Raw genomic sequence first — 25,756 nt, 5'->3', positions numbered from 1 at the left:
TTTCTGTCATATCTTTCAAGAACTATCAAACTTTTATCAAAACTCCATGGCTCACTGGACAAGATACAATCCACATCCTCCTTATTATCAAAAACGAAAAGGACCCTGTGAGATCCCTCATTGCTCACTGTAAAGCCGTTATCTGCTTTCCATAGCGGCTTGAAAGTCCGAGCTATTGCATCCATATTCAGTGCCCATTTAGTGAGGAATAGAGCTGATATAACATGCTCCTGTGAACAGCGATCTTTTTTGACACATAGATCGTCCCCCTCCCTCTCGAACAAAGACAAGCAATTCCAATGTTTTGTAAGTTCTTCCATGATGGATATGAAAAGACCCTAGAAACTAAACTCTAAGCAACACGAAAAATAAACTCTAAGCAACACAGTTTTGATAAGCGAAAAAAGACACAGAGAAAAAACTGTCTCCCAAGCCCCGAAAAGAGAAAAAAACCACAAGCCCTACACGCAACCACAAGCCCTACACGCAACGTTGTTGTGAGAGGGGAGAAAAAACCTTACAAGAAGGTACCATGATTCTACTATCTAAGAGAAGGGGGAGGACCACCTTTCTTAGCTACAGAGAAACCTTTGTGACATAATTTTTCACTTAGGTACCATAATTTTTCACTTTGATTTCACTTGTATTTGAACTATCAAAATGCACTATTGATCTCTCAAAGTTACAACATATTAATTTTATACATGCCTTATGTTAGTGTTGAATTTTATCAAAAATGCTTGCACATACACAACACATGACTTCTGCACCCATTGAGTAAAACTCACTACCAATCAAACTCTACATAATTACCCCACCCAATCACACACTCGAATCATTTTATTCATTTCGGTTTCATATTTCTAAGGAGAACTAAACTAATAACGAAGAAGAGAAGAGAACATAAAAGAAAAAAAAAGTTAAAAAAAGGGTAAAACAAGATCACATAGATTTAGAGAGCACGGTGAAGAGGAGGAGTCCATAACATAGGTCACAGTAAATCTAGGTCTATGTTTCCTTCATTTTTAGGAAGCATAGGGTGTCGCACATGCCAAGAGTTATAATCGCTTTAAGCTTCCAATGTTTTTCTTTTCTCTCTTTTATCTTTTTTCCTTTGGAATATACTTTTCTTCCCAAATTATTTTTAAGGCAAATTACACTTTTCTATCCTAATCTTTCATCCCAATTACATTTATCCCCGACTATTGAAATGCATTAAATGGAAGATTAATTGGATGCATGTATGATGTGATAGGCTAATTTGGGAATATTGTGAATTTTTATTATGTCTAAAGCTTTCTTATTTTTAATATATAATAGGAATTCATATGGTTGTTTTTATAAAATTAGTCATAGTGGTCTAAAGTGATGCCAAGTGGTGTATTCCTTGGAGAAAAAAGAAAAGAAAATTCTCTTCATTTAGTCTTCCATCTCATCAAAACTTTGCATTTATGTTGTAATTAATTGTCATGTGTTAATGGGTTAAATGCATTTATTTTCATGTAGTATTATTAATTATCTATAGATGGTGCACTAATTATTTATATAACAAAAATTTAAATGATTATTATTTTTATATATAAAAGGAATTTATATGCAGGAACCTTAGTCATAGTAATCAATCGGTAAATGTATTGTTTTTTTAATAAGATATTTGATGTTCGAACCCTGCCTACATCAACAACCAATTAGTGTCTTGACATGATGATAAAGAGCAATTATCATTAAGCAAACATCATAAATTGAAATACTATTGTATCTATTAAAAAAGAAAAAGAGAGAGGTGATCAAAGGTTATACGGTCTGTGTCAGCACTCTAGTAGCTCAACACGTGTTTTCAACAAAGTCTCCCCTAACCATGGATGGATCATTTTATGGATCATTTATCACACAAAAATAGAAAAATGATTGGTTGTGTATTTAGAATATATAATTATATATAGTTCAGAAGATTTCATTAAAATTTAAGAACAGATACAACCAGAGCCTCTGTTTACCCTTTGCCTGTGGAACAACTTGGCTCAGGACAAAATCAGATGCACCAAACACAATAACCAACTCCTTCATCAGATACAACTTGGAAAATATATTTGAGATTGCGATGAGACTTTAGAGTTTAGAATGCAGCATGAATCGAACAGAGCTTCTTGTCGTATTTTGGACGCCCGAAGATTGGGGGTTTGACACCTAATTGAATCAAACAGAGATGGGTGATTGTGATTTGGGGCATTGTAACACTTTTTTTTTTCTTTTTTTTTTCTTTTTTCCAGTTTGATGAAGGCTCCTTTAAAAAATAAATAAATAAATAAATAAATACAAAGACTAGTTAAAAATGCAATTATAGCATAATGTCATTGCCAAATGCTTCCATAACAAGGATCCTTTTTTTTAATGAGATATTCTTCAGCCATCACCAAGGTTAAAAGAGAGTAACGATACTGAGTATCTGACAGTTACACCAAAGCATCTAAAAAAAATTACTTCATCATGACTATTATTATTGGAAAAGGAACATCACATAAAACAGATGAAGAGAAAGAGAGTGACTTGACGATATTAATAAATCTGAAAATCCTATAACATAAAACAGCCAAGCCAAACTCTCTTCCATCATACAATTCATAACAGCCTACAATTGTGCCATGAGGATCAAAAGAACTATCCCCAGGTGAGCACCTGGGGGATTAGTATCTCCAACAGAGTTGATGGCTGCAGGTGAAGCATAAGTCTTGGCCAACCTCTCCTTTTTTCCCTTGGTTAGTTTCCCCTTAAGATCCTCCATTGCCACCTGCTGAATAATGAGCAGCTCCTTATAGTTGAGTTCATTAGATGGACTTCTGAACTAGTTGCAGCACCCCTAGATTTCCTTCATAATCTGCTTGAGTTTCTCCCCTTGCTTCTTTTCAGCATCCAATTGAGCAACCAAATCAGAATACTTCTTGTTCAAGTCACAAAGAACTCTATCCTGGCGAGCCTTAGTTTCCTGAATTGTAGAAGCATCTAAGTGGCCAAGCCTTTTCATTACTAAATCAACAGAGGGGTGACCAAAGAAGAAGGCCTTGCCATCAGGGAAGAAGATAACAAGGGCAGTCTCAACAGCACACAAGGTACAAAATTAGTTGGCCTTCTTAAAGAGGCCAGATTTTCGTTTTGAGAACAAAAATGGCTGAGCATCATCTCCTCGAATCATCTTTTCTTGAGTCTTTTGCGCCCATTGCTCTCTTCTTGCACTCAACAAAACTATTTGAAGAGCAGCGAGAGGACAAAAAATGTTTTTTATTATGTTATACTTGTACCCTTACAATCATCATCATGATGGATTTGGACACATTTGCTGGGGGACAGAAGAACTCGCCTATTTAAGACAATACCAAGAGTTTCAAGTTTAATGGAGAATCTTGCACTCAAAGATTACAAGTATCGCCCTATCAATCTGATAGCACCACAGAAAACAAAGAGAAATAAAATTAAAATGTTACTCATATAACTGCCTTTCTTAATAGTTTATTCGCATTATTGCTTTAGAAATGTTAAAAGCCAACAGAAATATTAACAAGAGGGTTATGCATGAAATTACCAATTCCAAGGCAAACCTTTTGTCATCATTTCAAACATATATGCAACATCGAAATGAATTCCTAATTTCTGCGTTGAGGACACCTATCTAACTAAAACCAATACCCCATACTATGAGTTGGAGTACCTTGTGGGTTTTATTGATAAAGTAGAAACATGAAGTGAATTGTTTCAATATTGTGAGACTAATCAAACAATACAATATCATTCCATAACGTTTCATGATTATATTTATACACTTAGTTTTTAACTAAATGCAATTTAAAAATGAGAAAAAAAAAATTAAAATCTATGTTATATATATAACATAACACTCTTGATCACACATAGATTAAGATGTACATATTTGGCTTCCAATTTAAGTTTTACCCAAATTGCAACCTCCTTTAATACTTATTTTCAATGAGTTTTGGACCCAAGGGAGGGGGAACTGATGTCATGGTTTTGGGTCCTATTGTGAATTGGGACACATTGGTAGAATATCCCTATAGTAATAACTATTTTAAATTCTGGAATTAACTCCCTTTTCAACTCTTTAGATATCTTTGGTAGTTTTATTTTGGAATTAACTCCCTTTTCTGTACCAATTACTAATAGTCAAATGTAGTTTTAGTATCCCAATTAAGAACTTATGATATTTGAAATTTTCATTATTTTTCCACAAGAAAGAGAAGATTATCTCATAATTTTCTTATCACAGAGGTAGTATATAGAAAGAAATCTGAAAATTGAATAGATTTGAAAGTTGGTTAAGGCATCATACCCTATAAAACCCGTGTGTCTCCTAAGAATTTCTCGAGCTTCTCACTACTCTTCAAATAGTTATGCAAACTACAAGAAGATAGCATGCGGCGCAAAAAGACTCCAGCAAAGATAATTCAAGGAAAAGATGCTCGGCTAGTATCAATCTAAAAACGACAATTTGGTCTCTTCAAGAAGGCCAGCGAACTTTGTACCATGTGTGTTGTTGAGACAGCCCTTGTTATCCTCTCCCCTGGTTTCGGTAACCCCTCTGCTGATGTAGTAATGAACAGGCTAGGCCACCCTGATGCTGCTTCTACAATTTGGAAAATGGAGGCACACCATGAGAGAGTTCTTTGTGAGCTGCACGAAGTATTCTGATCTGGTTTCTCAACTGGAAGCTGAAAAGAAGCGAGGGGAGAAACTCCAGCAGATTGTGAAAGAAACGCCAGGTGCCGCAACTGGTTCAACACTCCATCTAATGAACTCAGCTATAATGAGCTGCTGATTCAGCCGGCAGCAATGGAGGATCCTAAGGGGAAGCTAACCAAGAAAATAAAGGAGAGGCTGGCCCAAACTTCTGCTTCATCTTCAACCACCAACTCTGATGGAGCTACTTATCCCCCCAGCACTGACCTGGCCGGGGTAATTCTTCCCTTGATCCTCACGGCAGTATTGTAGCCCTAATCATAAGGTAATGGAAGAATGTTGGGCTCGCTGAATTATGTTATAGGCTTTTTCAGACTTATATGAATCTCGTTGAGTAACTCTCTTTCTCTGCATCTGTTTTTATGTGATGTTCCTTTATCAGTAATAAATCTCATGAAGTCATCTTTCAGATTCAGATGCCTTTTGGTTTGACAGTCCGATACTCAGTAAGCGAACTCTGTTTAACCTTGAGACTGCTGAAGAATATTTTGTGACAAAAACATTAGATTAAATTCCATATCTTTTCATTATCAAAAATAAAATAAAATAAATCCATACCCTATCTTACTTTGAAATAGTTCTAATTGACTTAAAAACAGTTTGGACTATATACTGTAAATTTTTAATATGTATCATAAATAAAAATGAAATATATGTACGTTGTGAGCAGAGTACGTAAAGCTTACATGAAATCGGCGAAAAGAGAAAGCAAAACCATTGGTACGTGAGGCAAATGGTTCCTGCTACGTCGGTTCCTATACCATTCAAAACAAACAAAGTTTTGTATCGTCGTCGTTGTAAAGCAAACGAGGGAAACACACAAAACTTCTCACGTTATAGTTTTGAGCTTTTTGTATTCTCCCTCTTGAGCTCTTGATCTCTGTCTGAGCTTCAAAAGCAAGCAATACCTATATATAGTGGCATGACTAATGCACGTATTAATTAAAAATCTAATATATTTTAATTGAGTTTTAATTATATTCTATATGTAAATTTATATATTAGTATCAAATAGAAACACAATTATAAGAAAATAAAATTTTAAAACTATAAATATGGTTTTTTATTAAAAAAAAACTATAATTTATAGTTTCATATATAAAAATAATCATAATAAATGACTCTTAATAACTACCAAAATTTTTAATTTTTATATTTAGAAAAAAAAAATTAAAAAAAAGACCATATTATGTTAAACTTTCATGTACATTGTATGAGTTGCTGAATGGTAATATATGTAAAACCGAAAATGTATGACTTTTGATTAACCTCATAATATTTTGACACGTAAGTTTTGAGGTCTCGTAATTTTAGACGTTATTATTCTAATATATATTTTTTAATTGCTTTTAAATTCTATCATATATTTAAACCCTCCATTAGAATATTTTTAGATGATGTTTCATTTAAATTGTAGAATAGATAATTTAATATACAAACAAAAATCTAATAAATACCTATAAATAGTTATCATTATTATCAAATTTTATATTTGGACTAATAAATGCCTATTAATAATTACAATAATAATCAAATTTCATATTTAGACAAAGATAAAAGAAAAAAAAAATCATATTTGTTAACCATTTCTATATATGCATTACACAAGCTATTGAGTAGTAATATATATAAAACCAAAGACATTTGGTTTATATGATGAGATAGAATGCAATAGAAATAAATACACCGAGAACGGGTTACCTACCCTTAATGGTCACAGTGAACCCATTCATTCCAAATTCTTTTCCTCATAATATTTTGCCCCACAAATTCTGTTTTACATCTTATTTTTCTAATATAAATTTTTTAATTGAGTTTAAATTTTATTCCACAATTAAACTCTCCATTAAAATATTTCCACAACTAAAATAAAATACTATTAATAACTATCATAATTACTTTATTAACTACCATAATGAATAAATTTCATATTTAGACAATAAATGAAATACTATTAATAGCTACCAAGTTTATCAAATCTTACATTTAGACAAAAAATAAATAAATAAAAGAGAGAAAAAAAATCATATTTTGTTAAACTTCTCATGCATTGCATGAGTTTTTACAGTTATTATCGAAACTATCATATTAATAAATATTAAATTCAATCTATTTTAAATTTCTTGAAATTTTGGGCAATAGAATTTTAGTTGGAGTATAATTTTAAAATGTCTTGAAACTTTAGATAATATAGAGTTTTACCTAAATTAAACTATTCTAACAATTAATAAGATAAATATAATTTTAGTTGAAGTAGACTATTAATTTCTTAAAAATTAGGTAATAGAGTTTTAGCTAAATTATGATTTGATAATACAATGGGGGAGGGGAAATTTGAACCATGGTTCTTCTAAAAACAGATAGCAGACTCCATTGAGGTACAAGGCTTTTGGTTTCTAGGACCCAACTTTTATTATATAGTAAATAATAGTAAAATGAAAGCTAAGATTACCACATAAGTTTTTGAAAATTCACATTTTACACCTTATTCTAATATACGAGAATTTTACTATACATTTTTTAATTATAAATGGATCATACCTACCTAATCTTAGTGGATAAGAAAAGAATGTGTCGAGTCAAATTAGGGAATGAGAAAATATAGAGGAAGACAATAACATGTCAATTAAGTAATAAAACATATAGTTTCTGATAAAATAAAACAACTAAAAGAATACATATAGTCAATCTTAACCATTGTATTAAGAATCCATTGCTAGCTCTAAAGTACTAGTATTAGGCTTGGTTGTTAGAGGATAAATTGTCTCTTTTTTAAAATAATTTTTAGTTAGATCATTTTTTTTTTCACTCACTAAATAGTTGAATAATAATAATTTAATTCACAATAGAAGATGCTTAACAATGGGGAAAGTAGGGTCCTTTGTTGGAGAAGGCACATGTTGCACTCACTGTGTTAGGACATATGTGAATCATTGTTAGGAACATGTATTTATATAGAATTGGCTAATCATTTGACAAAACACACTTTACTTGTAATTGGGTAGATCTAGGATGTGTTTAATGCTTCAAGGAACAAGGTTTCAAGATCAAGTGTTAAAGCCATGCAAGTCTGTCCAAGAAACAAGTGGAGAAGTGCTGGATTTTAAATCTCAACAACTAGTATCTATCGAGGTTTAAAAAAGCTGTTTTAGGCCGATACTCGACAGTTAGCTCAACAGATAAGGTATTTATTGAGGTTTATGAAATTCAGTTTTTCAAAGCTAATTTCACTCCAATCCGTGAATAGATGTTTGAGTTTTCTTTTCTCACAATCCTAAACATATATAAGGATTGTTTTAAGGGCCGTCACAGATGATGCAACTCAATGCAAAAGTTTTTCACAAGCATATTGTGAACTAGAGACATATACCCTAGTTCATCTTTTTTCTATTCAAGAAGCTGCTATGTTTATACGCCTTAGAGTTTTGTAACTAAGTGCTTCTTGATCTTCATTGTTAATGAAGTGAAGAACTTTGCAGCCAACATCTTTTTCAAGTTGGTGAGTTAGTCACGTACTAGAAGCCGTGCATCATTGGTCAATCATGTACTGGGAGCCGCGCATCATTGGTCAGTTACATACTGGGATTCGTGCAAAAGGATGGCGTTCATATATTGAAGAATTCAGAAGTTTTGAAGCAGTAGAAGGTTTCTATTATAAGTTCATCTATGAGGATTGTAAAGTCTAGGGATAAAAAGTTTTGTACTAGATCTAAAACTTCTCTTTACTATAGTAGATTGCTTTTCGGGAAGGTTTTTCCCCAAGTTTTTTACTATGAAACTAGTTTGTTTCATTAGTTTTCCTAGGTCATCATATTTTGTCTTATTTACCATTCCGTCGTGCATGATATTGACATAATATTGATGTTAGTTTGTTTTATCAAGATTTATTCATAATAAATCTAATTAACAATTTGGGTTTAAAACTTGTTAATTCTATCAATCGAGGTCTAAATTTCCTAACAAGCTGTATGCAGCATATTCTTTTACCCTTTGTTGATGAGTACATTACTAACGAGGCAGCTCAACCTTTCCATGACATGACAACTTGGTTTTGTAGAGACATTACACTTAAAAGAAAGAATCTCCGCCATAGAGCAACGTGGCACCTTGGAAAGAGATTAACCCAAGTAAACACTCCAAACTTCTCAAGAGCATTTTAATCTCAATTAGGGACCATGAATCTCAGGACCAATTTCAATTTCTAGTGAGAATTAGAGAGAGGATTACTCCCATTGCGAGCATAAAAAGGGGCCAAAGGAAAAGAGGAGAATTTTTTTTCTAAATAACAATAAATATTAAAAAATTTAGTTAAATGTCACGTTTCCAAACAATGTTGAAAACTAGCATCTCGAGTGTCTAAAACTCGAGTTCCAACATAAAAATCGACTTTTTAAGTCTCGATTTGTAAGTGGATTAGTTTAAAGTGGAAAAAAATTAAGCTGAAAATCGAGTTTTAAAGACTTGATTTCCATAAATTGAATAAAAACGCCGCTATAGGGCTTAAAAACGTCACTATAGGGCTTAAAAACGCCACATTAGAACTCCATAAATCTGTACTTAAGAAAAAAAAATTTCCAGAAAAACGCCGCTATAGGGATTTAAAACGTCACTGAAAGGCTTAAAAACGCCACTATAGGTGTAATTTTTTTCGCATGAAACTCGAGTCTTAAAGACTCGAGATCTATGTGGGGTTTTTCTAATATAAATCTCGAGTTTCTGAAACTCGAGATGTTAGTTTCCTTTATTGTTTCAAACGTTGCCTAACTAACTATATACAATTCTTTTGCATTGTTGTTTTGCACATTACCTCAAAAGAGGAGGTACAAAAAACATAACAAAAAGAAGTGCTCTAGAATCTCAAGTGGACATGATCCTCCAATCCTTGCCACACTCATTTAGTCAATTCAAAGTAGAATGTCAGGATCGAAGAATATATGCATTGTCTAAATTGATGAACAAGTTGCATTCAATGGAAGACCAAAGACATCACTATCAACATCAAACTACAGCAACTTTTGTAAGAGTTCATAGTCTAGAGATCTGAATGTAGCTCCAAATGTCACAAACTGAATCAAAAAAGAAAAGGTACATATTGACACAATGTAATGAAACCAACAGCAATCATCATATGCAAAACAACTCAATTCAACATATCAGTTTGGATATCAAACATCTAAACTTTTATCTTTATGACAAAAACTCAATAGTATTCATGTTATATAAAAACCATGTAATAGAAACATGATTTCAATTTAACATATCAATTTGGATATCAAACATTCAAACCTGTAAGTTTTGGATAGGATATCTCTAAAGCAAAAAATTCAAAAGTATAATTAGTTTGAATATCTATAAGACAAAAAATTCAATACTATTCATTTCATACAAAAATTGTGATGCCTGATATCCAAACAGATATGTAGATGTTTGATATTCAAATAGATATGTAGAATTGAAATCTTGTTTCTAAGACATGATTTATGTATAACATGAATACTTTTGATTTTTTTTTTTTTTTTTACTAGGGGATATCCAAACCTTAATGGTTTGTTTGGATTGAAGGGGAGGGAGGGAGAGTAGAGTAGAGTAGAGTAGAATTAGCCCAAAATTAGTCTATTTTCAGCCAACTCTACTCTACTCTCCTCCACTCCCCCTCCTTTCCCCCTCAATCCAAACAAGAGTTTAAGTGCCCATTTGGTTCAATGTTTTTGGGCAAAAAATCACAATTACAGTTTCAAAATGGAATAAGTGACCGAATAAAATAGTGTATTCCTTGGCTTCCTGAATTAAAATGTTTTACCATGGAACAACACACTTGTAGAGTTCAAAGTCGGAAAAATATATGGAGATTCACCTTTCACTACTGCCTCCTGTATGCCACAAATCCAAGAACTATGTGCTCTCCTATGACCGTTGCTTTCTCACAAATAGTTTCTAATATAAAACCTTTGAAATAAATGATTCTAGTCATTCTAGATGCCATACCCAATTATAGAAGAGCCTTACATTTCTAACAAAATATTGCTTAATATATTTTTGTTTGAGGATGCTGCCTTTTGGTTTATCTTGCGTTTGCCATCTCGTTAATAACCATATTCAATTCAACATATCAATTTGGATATCAAACATTCAAATCTTATCTCCATGACAAAAATTCAATACTATTTACGTTATACAAAAATTGTGTTTTAGAAACACGATTTCAATTTTACATATCAGTTTGAAACTTTGGATATTATACATAATATCTCTAAAGCAACCAAAATTCAAAAGTATTATCAGATTGGATATCTTTAAGGCAAAGAAATCAATAGTATTCATGTTATTTATAAATCAGGTCTTAGAAACACGGTTTCAATTCTACATATCAATATAAATGTTAGTTTCAATTTTTTTGCTACTTTCTAAGAGTTTCATTTTACTCCTACCAATTCTAACAAAACTACCCCTCTCAGAGAAAACAAAGACGTTCTACTCACTCATTTCACATGAATGGTAAATTCCACCATAAATTTAATTAATAGAACCAACTATATGAGAGGAAAGACTCCCAAAGTACTGAATAATTATTCATTTGGCAAACCCAAAAAAATCTAGCCATTTTAGTTTCTACTTTTTAAGCTATTTTGGTGGGGTCCTACACGCGAAATTTTTTTTATTAAAAAAAATCCCCATCTTTTTGTACTGTATTTTCAGCAAATGAACAATCAATAAAACACATCTCAGCAAGTAAACAATCAGTAAAACGCATCCAATTGCATATATCCTAAAAAGTACAAGATAACATAGACTTTCCAAGAAATACAAATAGTTCATAATTTTTGCATCTCAACTGCTTCATTATATATTGAATTGCCTTCACACAACCTAGAAACTATATTACTAACCTTCATTCAGCAATTTTACTTGATTCCTGAACATAATAATTTCATCACAGTACCTAATAGGGTCTTACACCCATCTTTCCTTTCAATAGAAATGAGAACCATATAAAGCCTCAAATAGAGTACTTAGGTGCCTTGATAAGGGAATAATATCTTATGGGACAATCACATAAGATATGACCTCCTTGACAAGAGTGGTCCAATCTCAAGAGATCTTACTAACCACTTGAGAAGCACAAAAGGAACAAACCAAAGGGAAAGAAAAAGCAAAGTCCAGTTAAAAATGCTAACATAGCATGATGTCATTGCCTAATGCCTCCATAACTAGCATCTATTTTTCTCACAACATATTCTTCAACAAAAACAAGATTATAACTTAAAACAGAATTTGAATACAGAGTATCCAGCTGTCAAAGCAAAAAGCATCTGAGACAGAAAGAGAGTGACTTGACGATATTAAATAAATATGAAAAAGCCTAAAACAAAAAAACAGTCCAGTCAAACTCTCTTCCATCACCTTATTCAGAATCACCATGATTAATGGCCTACAATACGGCCGTGAGGATCAAGAGAAGAATTACCCCCAGATGCATCAGTACCCAGGGGATCAGTAGCTCCAGCAGTGTTGATGGCTGCAGATGAAGCAGAAGTCTGGGCAAGCCTCTCCTCTATTCCCTTGGTTAGCTTCCCCTTAAGATCCTCCATTGCTGCCTGCCGAATCAGCAGCTCCTCATAGCTGAGTTCACTAGACGGAGTACTGAACCAGCTGGAGCACCCTGAGGTTTCATTCATAATCTGCTTCAGTTTCTCCCCCCGCTTCTTTTCAGTGTCCAGTTGAGAAGCCAGATCAGAATACTTCTTGCGCAGCTCGCATAGAACTCTCTCATGGTGAGCCTCTGCTTCCTGAATTGTACAAGCATCAGGCTGGCCAAGCCTGTTCGCTGCAACATCAGCAGAGGGGATACTGTAGGAGAAGGCCTTGCCATCAGGGGAAAAGATGACAAAGGCTGTCTCAATGGCACACAGGGTACAAAGTTCACTGGCCTTCTTGAAGAGGCCAGATCGTTGTTTTGACAACAACATTCGCTTTTCATCTTCTCCTTGAATCATCTTTGTTTGAGTCTTTTTGTGCCCCATGCTCTCTTCCTGCACTTAATAGAACTATGAGAAGCTTGCAAAATACTTAATTTTTTTTGGATAAGTATAGAAGCTTGAGAAATACCTTGGAGAGACACCGCGTTTTATAGGGCTTTAATGCCGAAACCAACTCTCAAATCTATTCAATTTTCTGACAGGTGGTCCCCATTTCTTTCCATATAGAACCTTTGTGATTCTCAAGAAAATCTTATCATTTTTGAGGACAAATAATGTAAATTTCAAATATCGTAACATAAGTTCTTAATCGGAGTACTAAAAGTACATTTGACTAAGAGTAATTTGAACAGAAAAGGGAGTTAATTCCAGGATAAGACTACCAAAGATATCTAAAGAGTTGAGTAATTCCAATTTAATGTCACTTCATTTGAATAGTCTGAATGTTTTTAGAAAGATAAATGGTGCATAAATTATAATTTAAATTAGTTATTATTGTAGGAAGACGGTACCAATGTAGCCCAACTCACACTAGGACCCAAAACACAACCGTGACAACAGTTCATACACACTAATTTAATGCTCCTGAGCAAGCCCGACTTGGGAAATTCTTTAATGCATCAGGTTTTTGGAAAGACAAAAAGTTCATAAATTAGAACATAAAATAGTTATTACTATAGAAAGACTCGACTGATGTGGCTGACATCATTTTAGACCCAAAACACAGACATTACTACAGTCCATACACAGCACCTAATGCTCCATACTCCTAAGCAACCAAACTTGAGAAATCCCTTAAAGAAAATAGTTATCTTATTATGAGCCTAGCCATTGAGAATTACGTTGGTTTATTTTGATGTTAGTATATATAGATTTGTTTCGACGTTACTATATTCAGGTACTTGACAGGAAAGCCCAGGCACTGAGAACATTTTTTGCCATGAGATTGTGATATAGAAGCACCAAGTCAGGTTTCTTGTCAATCAAGCAGCATTCACACCCAATTCTGAAGGTCTGCAACACATGAAACTGATTTTGTGAGGATTACAAATAACTTTCCTTACTTGGAAATACCTTCCTTATTTAAATGAAGAGGGAAAAGAGGACCATTGGGGTTGGAAAAAGTATCTTATGAGATGGTCTCCAAACACATGAAACTAATTTTTTGAATATTACAAACAACTTTCCTTACTTGGAAAACCTTCAATATTTAAATGAAGAGGGAGTGGGGTCCACTGTGGGGTTGGTAAAGTATCTTATGAGATGGTCTACAAACACATGTATGAGTGTTATTAAACCCGGCCTGACCCAGCCAATCAGACCGGTGACCCAGCACATAGACTGGGCTGGGTGATCAATTGGATCAGAACAGTACATACCCCGGTCAAAACTAGTGCAACCCGGTGGGTTTGAGCAATCCGTGTGACCTAGTTGGGTTTTATTAACCTAGCCGAGTTTGTGAATTGTGTAAAATTACATTAATAGGTCTACTTTTTTTACTCTTTTATTGTTTAAATGTGTAATAATATGGTAATTTAAACAAGAGAAAACCTAAAAAATCCAAAAAAAAAAACATTGTTCCCTGTGGATTTGTACTTTGTAGTTTGTACATGCACCATTGCTTTTCAGTTTTCACAATTCTCCAAACCTACAGCTACGGGATCTTACTATGCATCAATTTTGTGTGCTTTGAAGTCTAAATAAATGTACTTAGCCACCAATTAGCATGTAAATATGACCATATGAATCTATGCCACCAATTATCTTTTTTCGTTTAGGTTTTTTTTTTTTTTATACTTTATTTGTTGATTGCTTTTAAGTTTAAGCATCTTTTGCTTGATTTTTTTTGTTGTGTACAATGTGAGTGTGTGATACTGTGACAATTGTTTCGTCTTTGAGTTTTGACTATTTTGTTGCTTTGAATTTGTTTATTGCTTTAGGCTTTAGCTGACCTTAACTTTACTGACAAATATAAATTAAAACTATAAGTCTATAAGAATTTTTTTTTTATTATATTAACCTTTCTATGAATAAAATTAATGATTGTAAATCACTAAATTGTAATTGTTAGTTCTTACTTACTGCTTTCTATGTATGTTTGTTGTTTATTACTATAATTTATGAAATGGAATATTTGTAGCGTCTATAACAGTTCAAATGTTAGACCCTACGACACAATCAACAATTGATCTTACACTAATTTTTTTTTTTTTTGATAGTATGAAATGGCATATGCCTTTTTTTTTTTTTTTTTTTTTATTTACATACTTAGGTTATGATTTCTCAAACTTAATTTTATATACATTTAATTTTAAAATTTTTTTATTTGACCCTACGATTTGATCGATGACCCATTGGTTGAACCAGTGATCCAGTTCATAGACCGGGTCAATGTCCAGTCCGGGTTTAATATTGTATCTAATTTTCAAATATCACAAAGAACTTTCCTTACTTGGAAAAACCTTCCTTATTTAAATGAAGAGGGAGTGGGGTCCATTGTGGGGTTGGAAAAGTACCTTATGATATGGTCTACACAAACACATGAATCTAATTTTCAAATATTTCAAACAACTTTCCTTACTTGGAAAAACCTTCCTTATTTCCTTATTTAAATATAGAGGGAGTGGGGTCCACTATGGGGTTGGATAAGTATCTTATGAGACAATCTACAAACACATGAATCTAATTTTCAAATATTACAAACAACTTTCCTTACTTGGGAAAACCTTCCTTATTTAAATAAAGCAGGGGAACACTCTAGGTTGGAAAAAGTATCTTATTAAGACGGTCCGCATACCCATGAAACTAATTTTTGAAGATTACAAATAACTTCCCTTACTTGGAAAAAGCATCTTATGAGATGGGTCTTATTAAACTTCTCTCTCGCAACATGTGTGGGTCCCACATGCTACGATGATAGGGTGGGGTCATAAGATACCTTTTGTAGGGTTGTTTTGGGGGGGGGGGGGTTGTTGGGGGGGGAAGGAGAAGGGATGGACCCCAAAGCTAGAAAATGATTCAATATAGAATTTTGTCCATAAACCAGAAATCCAAAAGGCATACTGAAATTCTGAATATTCTACATTACCCATAGTTCACTCCCCCACCCCAAAAGAAAAAAGAAATTAAAAACAGGAATTTGTTGATTAACTTTTTAAACACTTTCAATAAGGATGCCCCTAGGAATGTATAATCTAAATGATGGCCTAAGTTGGATATGACAGATTCAACAACTACTTGCTCAATCTTAACCTGAAATATACAACATTAGGCTTTTATCGAAGCTAAGCTGAGTGGACCAAATGTGACTTGGCCACATATAGATAACTTCTACTAAGCAAACATTATTGGCTGTACAGATCTATTTTATCTTTATAATCATTAATCAATGCAAAGAAAAATATCTTCTACAAATTTGAGAAGCCAATGGTGGCCTAAGTTGGAGATGATAGATTCAACAACTACTTGCTCAATCTTAACCTGAAATATACGACATTAGGATTTTATCGAAGCTAAGCTGAGTGGACCAAATGTGACTTGGCCACATATAGATAACTTCTACCAAGCAAACATTATTGGTTGTACAGATCTATTTTATCTTTATAAACATTAACCAATGCAAAGAAAAATATCTTCTACAAATTTGAGAAGCCATGTATTACTGCTAGACTCAGCACATACACAATCTTTATTAACTTAAAACCTAAAACTTACAAGACCATGGGCCACTCGTACCCTAACATAGAAAGGGAACCCTTATTCTTAGATTAGTTATTCATGACAGAATTGATTTAAAAATTAAAAAATTAAAAAAAAAAAAAAAAAAGGGATAGCAAATGGTGCAAGATCATAAAAATACTAAGCAAGCACACACACACGAATGCTTATGCACACATTCACACAAGATTGTGAAGAAAAAGTATGCTATACCCTTACAATCATCATCATGATGGAAAGGCAAAAGAACTCACCTACTTAAGACAATGTCACAATGCCAAAGACTTTCAAATTTTTCTGACAATCTTGTCCTGAATCTTTTTTTTTTTTTTTAATTTTTAATTTTTTTTATTTATGGAAACTTGCCCTGAATCTTGCGCTCAAAGATAACAATCATCCCTCAATCAATCTGATAGTAGCACAGAAAACAAAAGGCAATACAATTTAAAAGTAACTCAGGTAACTGGTCACCCTTAATACTTTATTCCCATCATATCTTCAGAATTGTTAAAAGCCAACAGAAACAAAATGTTGATATAAGGTGATGCATCCATGGAAGAGTGCTTTGCTATCACATTGCAAATTCACCTATTCAAGAATTATTTTATGGGGTCCACGTGTGAAGTCCAATTGAAGTAAAATTTGTGTGGTTTTCATGGTCTAAGAATGAGTCTTTTAGGTTCAAAACAGTTTTTTATTTGTTATGGGCAATTTTATATTCAGGGGCAAATATGTCATTTCCGAAATTCTTGCAAGTTTGGTAATCTATTTGAGTCTAGAATCTTTTAACTTGAAGAGATCCTAAAGTATCTAAGGTTTTATTTTCTTTGGGTCCAAGTTAGTATTTTATTAGGTTTTAGTTTAGTAGTCCTAATACTAGTAGGAGTCCAAATACTACTAGTACAAGAAAGAGTCTTTATAGATATATGGTTGTGCTCAATGTATTCAAAGGATATGGGGAGTTCATTAATAAATTGAATGTTTTGAGTAGTGAGGCACATTGACCTTAGGGTTCTTTTCTCTCTCTTGGTTACTGTTTACAGGTTATAGTTCATAGGTATAGTTCATAATACTGTTCACATATTAAAAAAAAGAAAAGAAAAGAAATCTACTTCTTCTCTTTTAAACCATAAATCCAATAAAAAGATTCTACATCCCAAAATCCACAAATCCACCTAAACCTTAACCTACCACAAGCACTACTAGACATATTTCTCTAATTTTTCCTACGTCATAAGGGCTGCAAAAGAACAATGATTTCACTGAGAAGTGCATTGCTGGGAAAAATTAATAATATCTGGCAAGGACTTACCATGAAATACCCAACCATGAGCAATTATGTTAAGCCCACCTAAAAAGGAGGAAAAAAAAAAGGCTTCAATTGGGGTTTGAAATCTCTACTACAATTACATGTAAATCGCTATGATGACAAATTCACATGATAATTAGCAGTAATATTTATTCTAATACACTTTGGGGTTTGAAAACCTTTATGAAAATTTCTAGTTATGATAAATCAATAAGAAAAAGCAGTACTTGGCATCTCATAATTCTCTATGACAATGAACAATTTTGTAGGCCAAACACTTCTGGATTCAATATGAATATCTAGTTCTAAAAGTGTTCTTGCCTTCACCTTCCTCAAGATGTCATTTTTTTAGAACTAGATGATCCACAAGGTGTCATAAACTTCTAACACCTAGATCCAATTAGTACGCAAGAAAAAGCGCACATCAAGAACTCGAGCATTGCCAATTCTTCATATACGCAGCTTTACAAACTGGTTTTAGTTAAGCAAGGTTTGCCCACATGTTTATATATGGTATACATATAATTCATTCTTTTAGTAATTTGCACAGGGCATTGTGATCAAAGAAAAATAGTGTTACGACCACCCCACCCCGCCGGTTTATTATTTTAAGTTTAATCTATACTCTGTAAGTATAACATATTGCTTCTTAAACTTTCAGGTCAAGATGTGCATGAGAGAGAGACAGAGATCAAGGAAAGCCCAAAGGAATTACACTTGTCATCCATATTTTAATATGACCGCTATGGGAAAACTTGAGACATAACATTACTATTAGCTGCAATAACACATATTTTAAGATATTAAGAAGATAAATGGTTTATATATTTATCTCATACAGATTTTTTTAATTTTACAAAATTTTCATCATAGCCATATTTAAATGTAAGTGAAGATATAAGAACTGATAATTAGAGAATTGGAAGGCATTTCGGAAAGTTAATGAATAATATGGCAGACAAATTATGCTCTGCTTTATTAAAGCCACCTCATGGTTATACTAATGACTGAAACTAATATCAACTGAAAGAACCAACTTCATAGCAGTGAACAACGTGCAAACACAGAGACAAGTTGAATGCATGTGTATGTGCACATGACAGAATATGCACACAATCAAAGGGACTCAACTGTGCAGTATGTACTATATCCAGCTTCAGCAACTTTACAAGACAAATAAAAGTATCACCATCACTAATTGGCAAACCATGTTTCCTCTAGGAAATATCAAGTCCTCCTCTAAACTGGAACTTCCTACAAGCACATATGCACAGGCAATTAATTTTTGTAACCTGAAATCTAATTTTTACCATTTATGGAGATTTAACAAGTCTCAAAGGATGTCGGAGGATATAGTTTATTTTTACCTGGACTTTAGGGGATTTATGCTTTCATACTTTTACTTAAATGTTCAAATGGTTAAAGGCTTCTGATATAAAATAACTTAAGACAACTGTCATCTATCTCTCTTAACCTCAGATGCATTATAGGGATTGTATTAATTTTGGTGTGGTATACAAAGCAGAAAATCTGATGTTGTATGAATCACAAATAGCACAGTGACACATATTTAAAATTAAAATCACAATATAAACTATGAAAAATTTTACATGTTTCATATTTGTGATTATTAAAATAATTTCAAAAAGAGAAGGCATACTTTTTGTCATCCTAGCAATCAAGCAACAATAAAATGTATTCCTAATGTATGCCTTGAGGACACCTCTCTTACTAAAAACCAGTACCACATATGATAAATTGGCTTACCATGCGGTTTTATTGATAAAGTAGAAACATGAAGCAATTTGTTCCAATTTAAAACAATAAATCACATACCACGGCTATATAAATGGCACCGATACTGGTCTTATTTATTTAAGGAAAATTTTAGAACAGAACACTAATGTATCACACATAAATTTACATATTTGGTGCCTGATCAATTTTTTCTTTACCCAAAAATGCAACTTCCTTTGATACTTTATTTTCAATGAGTTTTGGCCCCAAGAGAAGGGGGAAGGGAAAGGGAAGATTCAAAGTAGTAACTCCACTTCATGAGGCTGACTCCAGCCGGTCGTGCTAGCCATTGGAATTCTAATACTTAGAATTCAAAAGAAACTCCAAGAGCTTTATAAGGAGAACTACGGTTTCAAAATTCAAATACCCTTTCCTCCACTTGTTGTAACAATTCATCAAAAAAAATAATTCAAAAGAAACAAATGGAAGATTTTTTAACCATTAGCATCTGTCTATAGGCTAATTTTTTTTTCCGAAGTCAGTATGTCAAGTACACTCTCGCGATTCACCTACTATTCCCAATGCCATTTCGCATTAGGAAATGCAACACAACAGCAAAATTAATTGTTAGGCAGTAATTACGATTAAATTAAACATTGTCTCAACGATAACTGTGTTTAGTTCTTCTTTCCATTATTGCTTAGAAATTAGAATTAGATTAGACCCCATATCTTTTCTAACCTTGAAATGGTTCTAATTGACTTGAATGTCATATAGGAAAAAACATCAATAATATAATATGTATAATAAATAAATTAATCAAGAATAGTCACGAAATAGCCGTATACAATGTACGTTGTGAGCAGTGTAAAGCTTACATGAGATTGGAGAAAAGCGAAAGCGGAACCATTGTTGTTGTTGTTGTTGTCATGACCCATCATTATTAAGGAGAAAGCAAACGAGGGAGACGCCCAACGCATCCAAACGAAAGACTATAATGAAAGCTAAGGTTATCAAATAGGTTTTTGAAATTTCTTATTTTTACAGAAAAGAAATAGAGAGAGATAGAGAGAGAGTACCTACCTGTGTGTCACAGGGTTAAATTTTCGTTTCAAATTTTCTGCCTGTGATGGCACTAAGCCCCCTGACTTAGTCTCAGCCAACACACCACACACACGCACTGTAGGAACACTATGAACAGAATTATAAAGAGAATGCACACACACACAGCACACACAGTATTTACAGGGCACCAACCCCAACCTTCATCACTTAATATCAAGTACAAAGGAAGCCTGAGAATCCACACGAATTTCCCAAAGCAAAACAATACACTCTCTTACTGTTGACAACCCCAACAGCCTAGGATAATATACAGAATAAACTGCCATGGCAGTTACTACCAAGTAACTGCCCCTATTCCTGGACTTGCTGCCACATGTAGTCTGACTTAGGACACCTTTACTGCTGCTGCCTTGCACGTTTCCAGCCTTTGCACTGCACATCTGAAGCACCCACAATGCTAGGAAACGTTGGTAACTGCCACCAACTGCTGCTGCACACACAGCACATGCCAGCCCACACTCAGCATCTCATCATGGGTCTTTTGCCCATGTTCTAGCAGCCCACACGTGATGCCCATCACGTTTTAGAAGCCTTGGCCCTCTATCCAAGCCTTTTCTATCAGCATCACAGCCCACAGTATATCATGTCCATCAGCAGCACACTAAGTAACTGCCATCAGCCCACACACATCAATCCATACATTCAGCCAGCACCAACCAGCCCAATGCCTTGCACAACATAGCATTACCATCAGCAGCCCAGCACTGCCTTGCACACAAGCCACCAAGCCCACATACGAAGCAACCCATAGCCAAGCCATCCTGCCATGCACTACCACTTAGGGTCAGCACCACCTGCTGCTGCCCATCATCAACAAACCGTTGCTGCCCACCATGGCCCTCCTCTGCCATGGCCTTGGGGCATCATGTGGAGCAAGGTGCCTCCACATGCTGCCCCTCATCATGCTCATCAAACTGATCCCAGCAAGGGGGCTGGGCTTGTCCCCCTCAAAGAGCACTTAGGAGCTTCGTTAGATAGGCATGAGGAGCCATTGGTGTCTTGAGAAAACATTGAGCCATGTGACTGGCCTGATGTTGTCCAAGCACTCCACTTCCTCATGCCATCATCAGCAACTAGCAAAGCTCCTAACACTGTGTGAGCCATGGCAGGGGAGGGACAGTGAGAGAGAGTCTGAGTTAGATACAGAGTGAGAGTTTTTCAGGGACTCGGGTTTAAAATATATATAAATATATATATATATATATATATATTTATTTATTTATTTAGTTATATTAAAAACTAACTATATATGTCTCCTATTTGGTCTCTTCAGTCTAGTCCATTCCAATTTATTATGAAACCCGTGACTGGGCGAAACTCAGATTTTCTAAAATTTAGGATCAAAGATTTTTTATTTATTTTATTTTTTGGTCATTGACTTAGTGTATCCCCAAAATTTAGGACCAAAGAATTTTTTTTTTTTTTTTTTGTATGGTCTTTGACCCAGTATATTCCTAAAGCTTTCAATCAAAAGCCTAAGCACTAATTTCTCAAAAAAAAAAAAAAAAAAAAAATTGGGACTTATCACTATTACAACGGGTGGGCAAAGGTGAATTGTTGGCCGAAAGAGTTTTTTTAAAATGCAGCCACTTAGTGTCTAATCACTCAGTCAACTTCATTGGATTCAAAGACTATTTAATGAAAAATACAATTAGCAATACCATATAATAAAAAAATATAAAAAAAAAAAAAATGCTTAGAAAAAACTAGATACAAACAAAAATAGAAACTTGTACTACGTGCATCTTTCAAACATTGTCACGTTACAAGTTTGATAAATAGCCAAATACTGTTTCTGTGGTTCAGTTTGATTTATTGAAACCTTAGCCTACATATCAACCGACCAAACAAGACAGACCGACAAGATGGTGCAAGGAACCGCACTCCTTGACCTCTAGTACTTTCTCCTCTTTGGATGTTAGAAGAGTCCAAACTCCAAATCTCTCATGTATGTCGACAAGGGAATAATAAGCAGTCCATTTGTTTAGCTTGCAACTTGCATATTTATTGATGAAATATCTTGCAACTTGTATTAAAGCGTAAAAGATATGCAATGACAAAGTTTATAGATCACAGTTTTTTCATTTTAAATTGAAGACCGCGCCTCTTTGACCTCAGTACTTTCTCCTCTGTTGTGTTTGTCTTAGTCGAAGACCAAGCACAAGAGAAGAGACCAGGTCTCAACCAGAAGCCAGAGACCATCTGATGAACTCAGCTATTATTGTCTAGGAAAAATCAATATCCTCCTTTTTATTAGTTATATTTGAATAAAAATTAAGGACAATTGTCTTGACTCTTGAGAACTAAAACATTTTTATTGAAAAAAATATTAAATGATTTAAAATTTTTTTTTTCTAGACCAACAAAGAAGATTAAGGTGCCGTTTGGATTCGGCTGAAACTTGCGTCTGGCGTCTGCGTTCCTTTTTTTTTTTTTTTTTTTTTTTCATTTCACGTGTTTTGCAGAAAGAGGGGACAAATAACACTGTAGTGGTACTGTAGCGGTACTGTAGCAGTACTGTTTATGGGACCCATAGCCACTTTATTCATAAAAAAATATTAAAAATGGGTCCCACGGTACTATTTACACATTTAAAAATTATTTTGCTACAGTGTTTTCAGTTTTCAGTTTCAACAACAATAAGTTCAATCCAAACAGACCCTAAGACTTTGAGTATTATGAATTAAAGGAAGAATTAACATTCTATATTAATTTCTACTAAAGGGTGATAACGAATTTTTTCGCTGCAATTCACTTGACAGGCATGTGTAAGGGAAGTATTAGAAATAAGCTCTATGCTATTAATATGAAAATTAATATTTTGTAATATGTTATAGGTTACCACAGTGTGGGGCCCAATAATTTAAGGACCAAGCCCGATTGCTCCTGGAAAATCCGAAGGCCCAGTCCGAGGAGAGCTGTGGCCCAAGCTCTACAATACAGAGCACAAAACAATTTTGGAAGGCAGCCGAGGACAGTTTGGTCCTCGGCAGATCCTGAATCCCACCGAAATAAAGGGGTAAAACTGGTATAGGGACGAATTTGTAAGGAGATCCAAAATATCTTGGGGAAGTTATCCTTACTACCCTTCCAGATAAGACCCAACACATGACAGAGCAGTACTCTGCAGCCTTATCAACCATACCCAACAATTCTGGGATTAGACTGATGGGACAAATATCAGTCTTGTAAAGATTGACCCTACACGTGGACGAAGGACAATTAACACAGACGAGTATAAAAGAAGAAAGCAAGTAAATCTAAAGGGGATCCCATCCCACCTCCGAAAAAGGAGGATCACATGGGAGAGAACATCTCAACAACACCGGACTTCACTGAAGAAAGTTCGTCTTTGGATAACCGGGGTTAGGCCTCAATGGTCCTCGGATCAACTCCGAGGAGTCCCATCCCATATGGTGCGACGTCTTAGGGCTTAAATGTTCAGGCCCAACACCTTTTTCTACCTGAATTCCTCTAAAACCAGGATCGGACATCGCCCCGCGACCAGCGGCTAGCTTTTTAAGCCCACTCTCTACAAATTATATTGTGAGGGATCTTCCATGCGCGAGCCCAACATCCTTATTGGGCCGCCAGAGAATCGTGTCCTTACAATTGGCCCCGTTTGTGGGAAAGCTTGCGCGTTGGCGCAGGTGGCGGTGGAATCAACTCATTGGCAAGCAGAAATTTCTGGGATCTCCTCCGTCTCCGGCGACATATAGTTGTTGCTCCGACGTAAACTTCTGCTAGGGGCTACGCCTCGCAGTGCTAAGGGCACGGGCGTCTCTAGGGGCTTCCAGCCCCAGGCCAACTGTCCCCGCCTTGGTGTAGGGGCTGGTGGTTGAAAAATAAAACAAATAAAAAGATCGTAAGTTTTGGACAGAACCAAGGCCTTGCATGGTCCTCGGACTCAAGCCTATGGGAAAACCAAGTACATAAAAAGATCATAAGTTTTGGACAGAACCAAGGCCTTGCATGGTCCTCGGACTCAAGCCTGTGGGGAAACCAAGTACATAAAAGGATCATAAGTTTTGGACAGAACCAAGGCCTTGCATGGTCCTCGGACTCAAGCCTATGGGGAAACCAAGTACATAAAAAGATCATAAGTTTTGGACAGAACCAAGGCCTTGCATGGTCCTCGGACTCAAGCCTATGGGGAAACCAAGTACATTAAAAAATCATAAGTTTTGGACAGAACCAAGGCCTTGCATGGTCCACGGACTCAAGCCTATGGGGAAACCAAGTACAAAAAAGATCATAAGTTTTGGACAGAACCAAGGCCTTGCATGGTCCTCGGACTCAAGCCTATGGGGAAACCAAGTACATAAAAAGATCATAAGTTTTGGACAGAACCAAGGCCTTGCATGGTCCTCGGACTCAAGCCTATGGGGAAACCAAGTACATAAAAGATCATAAGTTTTGGACAGAACCAAGGCCTTGCATGGTCCTCGGACTCAAGCCTATGGGGAAACAAGAAGATCATAAGGGACCAAGGCCTTGCATGGTCAAAACCTACATAAAAGATCATAAGTTTGGACAGAACCAAAGACTCAAGCCTATGGGAACCAAGTACATTGATCATAAGTTGCATGGTCGGACTCAAGCCTATGGGGAAACCAAGTACATAAAAGATATAAGTTTTGGACAGAACCAAGGCCTTGCATGGTCCTCGGACTCAAGCCTATGGGGAAACCAAGTACATTAAAAGATCATAAGTTTTGGACAGAACCAAGGCCTTGCATGGTCCTCGGACTCAAGCCTATGGGGAAACCAAGTACATTAAAAGATCATAAGTTTTGGACAGAACCAAGGCCTTGCATGGTCCTCGGACTCAAGCCTATGGGGAAACCAAGTACATTAAAAGATCATAAGTTTTGGACAGAACCAAGGCCTTGCATGGTCCTCGGACTCAAGCCTATGGGGAAACCAAGTACATTAAAAGATCATAAGTTTTGGACAGAACCAAGGCCTTGCATGGTCCACGGACTCAAGCCTATGGGGAAACCAAGTACATAAAAAAGACCACAAGTTTTGGACAGAACCAAGGCCTCGCATGGTCCACGGACTCAAGCCTATGGGGAAACCAACTAAAAAAAAAAGAGAAAGAAACTACTATGGCATATAAACCTCAAAATCCATCCGAAGAGAA

The 25,756-nt window shown here is 34.9% G+C and overlaps 1 protein-coding gene and 1 long non-coding RNA gene across 2 annotated transcripts; both read right to left on the bottom strand.

Annotated features, from left to right (window-relative positions):
• Positions 1-11,604: 11,604 nt before the first annotated feature.
• On the bottom strand, positions 11,605-14,288 carry LOC115995362 (agamous-like MADS-box protein AGL62). The gene has a single exon (XM_031119891.1). It carries the CDS (start codon positions 12,765-12,767, stop codon positions 12,168-12,170), a length of 600 nt encoding a protein of 199 aa, XP_030975751.1. The 5' UTR covers positions 12,768-14,288; the 3' UTR covers positions 11,605-12,167.
• A 3,262-nt stretch (positions 14,289-17,550) lies between these two features.
• LOC115995363 lies at positions 17,551-20,477 on the bottom strand. Its single transcript, XR_004093337.1, has 2 exons — positions 20,364-20,477; positions 17,551-19,002 (listed from the first exon to the last, which is right to left on the bottom strand). It is a non-coding gene; the product is annotated as an uncharacterized LOC115995363 (long non-coding RNA).
• Positions 20,478-25,756: the final 5,279 nt, after the last annotated feature.

This window comes from Quercus lobata, chromosome 6, assembly GCF_001633185.2.
Source record: "Quercus lobata isolate SW786 chromosome 6, ValleyOak3.0 Primary Assembly, whole genome shotgun sequence".
NCBI classification, from domain to species: Eukaryota; Viridiplantae; Streptophyta; class Magnoliopsida; order Fagales; family Fagaceae; genus Quercus; species Quercus lobata.
The sequence above is the reverse complement of the archived record's forward strand: the minus strand, read 5'-3'. Positions and strand labels throughout refer to the sequence as shown.

Excerpts from the sequence above, each read along its gene's own strand:
- LOC115995362 (XM_031119891.1), bottom strand. The coding sequence starts at position 12,767 with ATGGGGCACAAAAAGACTCAAACAAAGATGATTCAAGGAGAAGATGAA.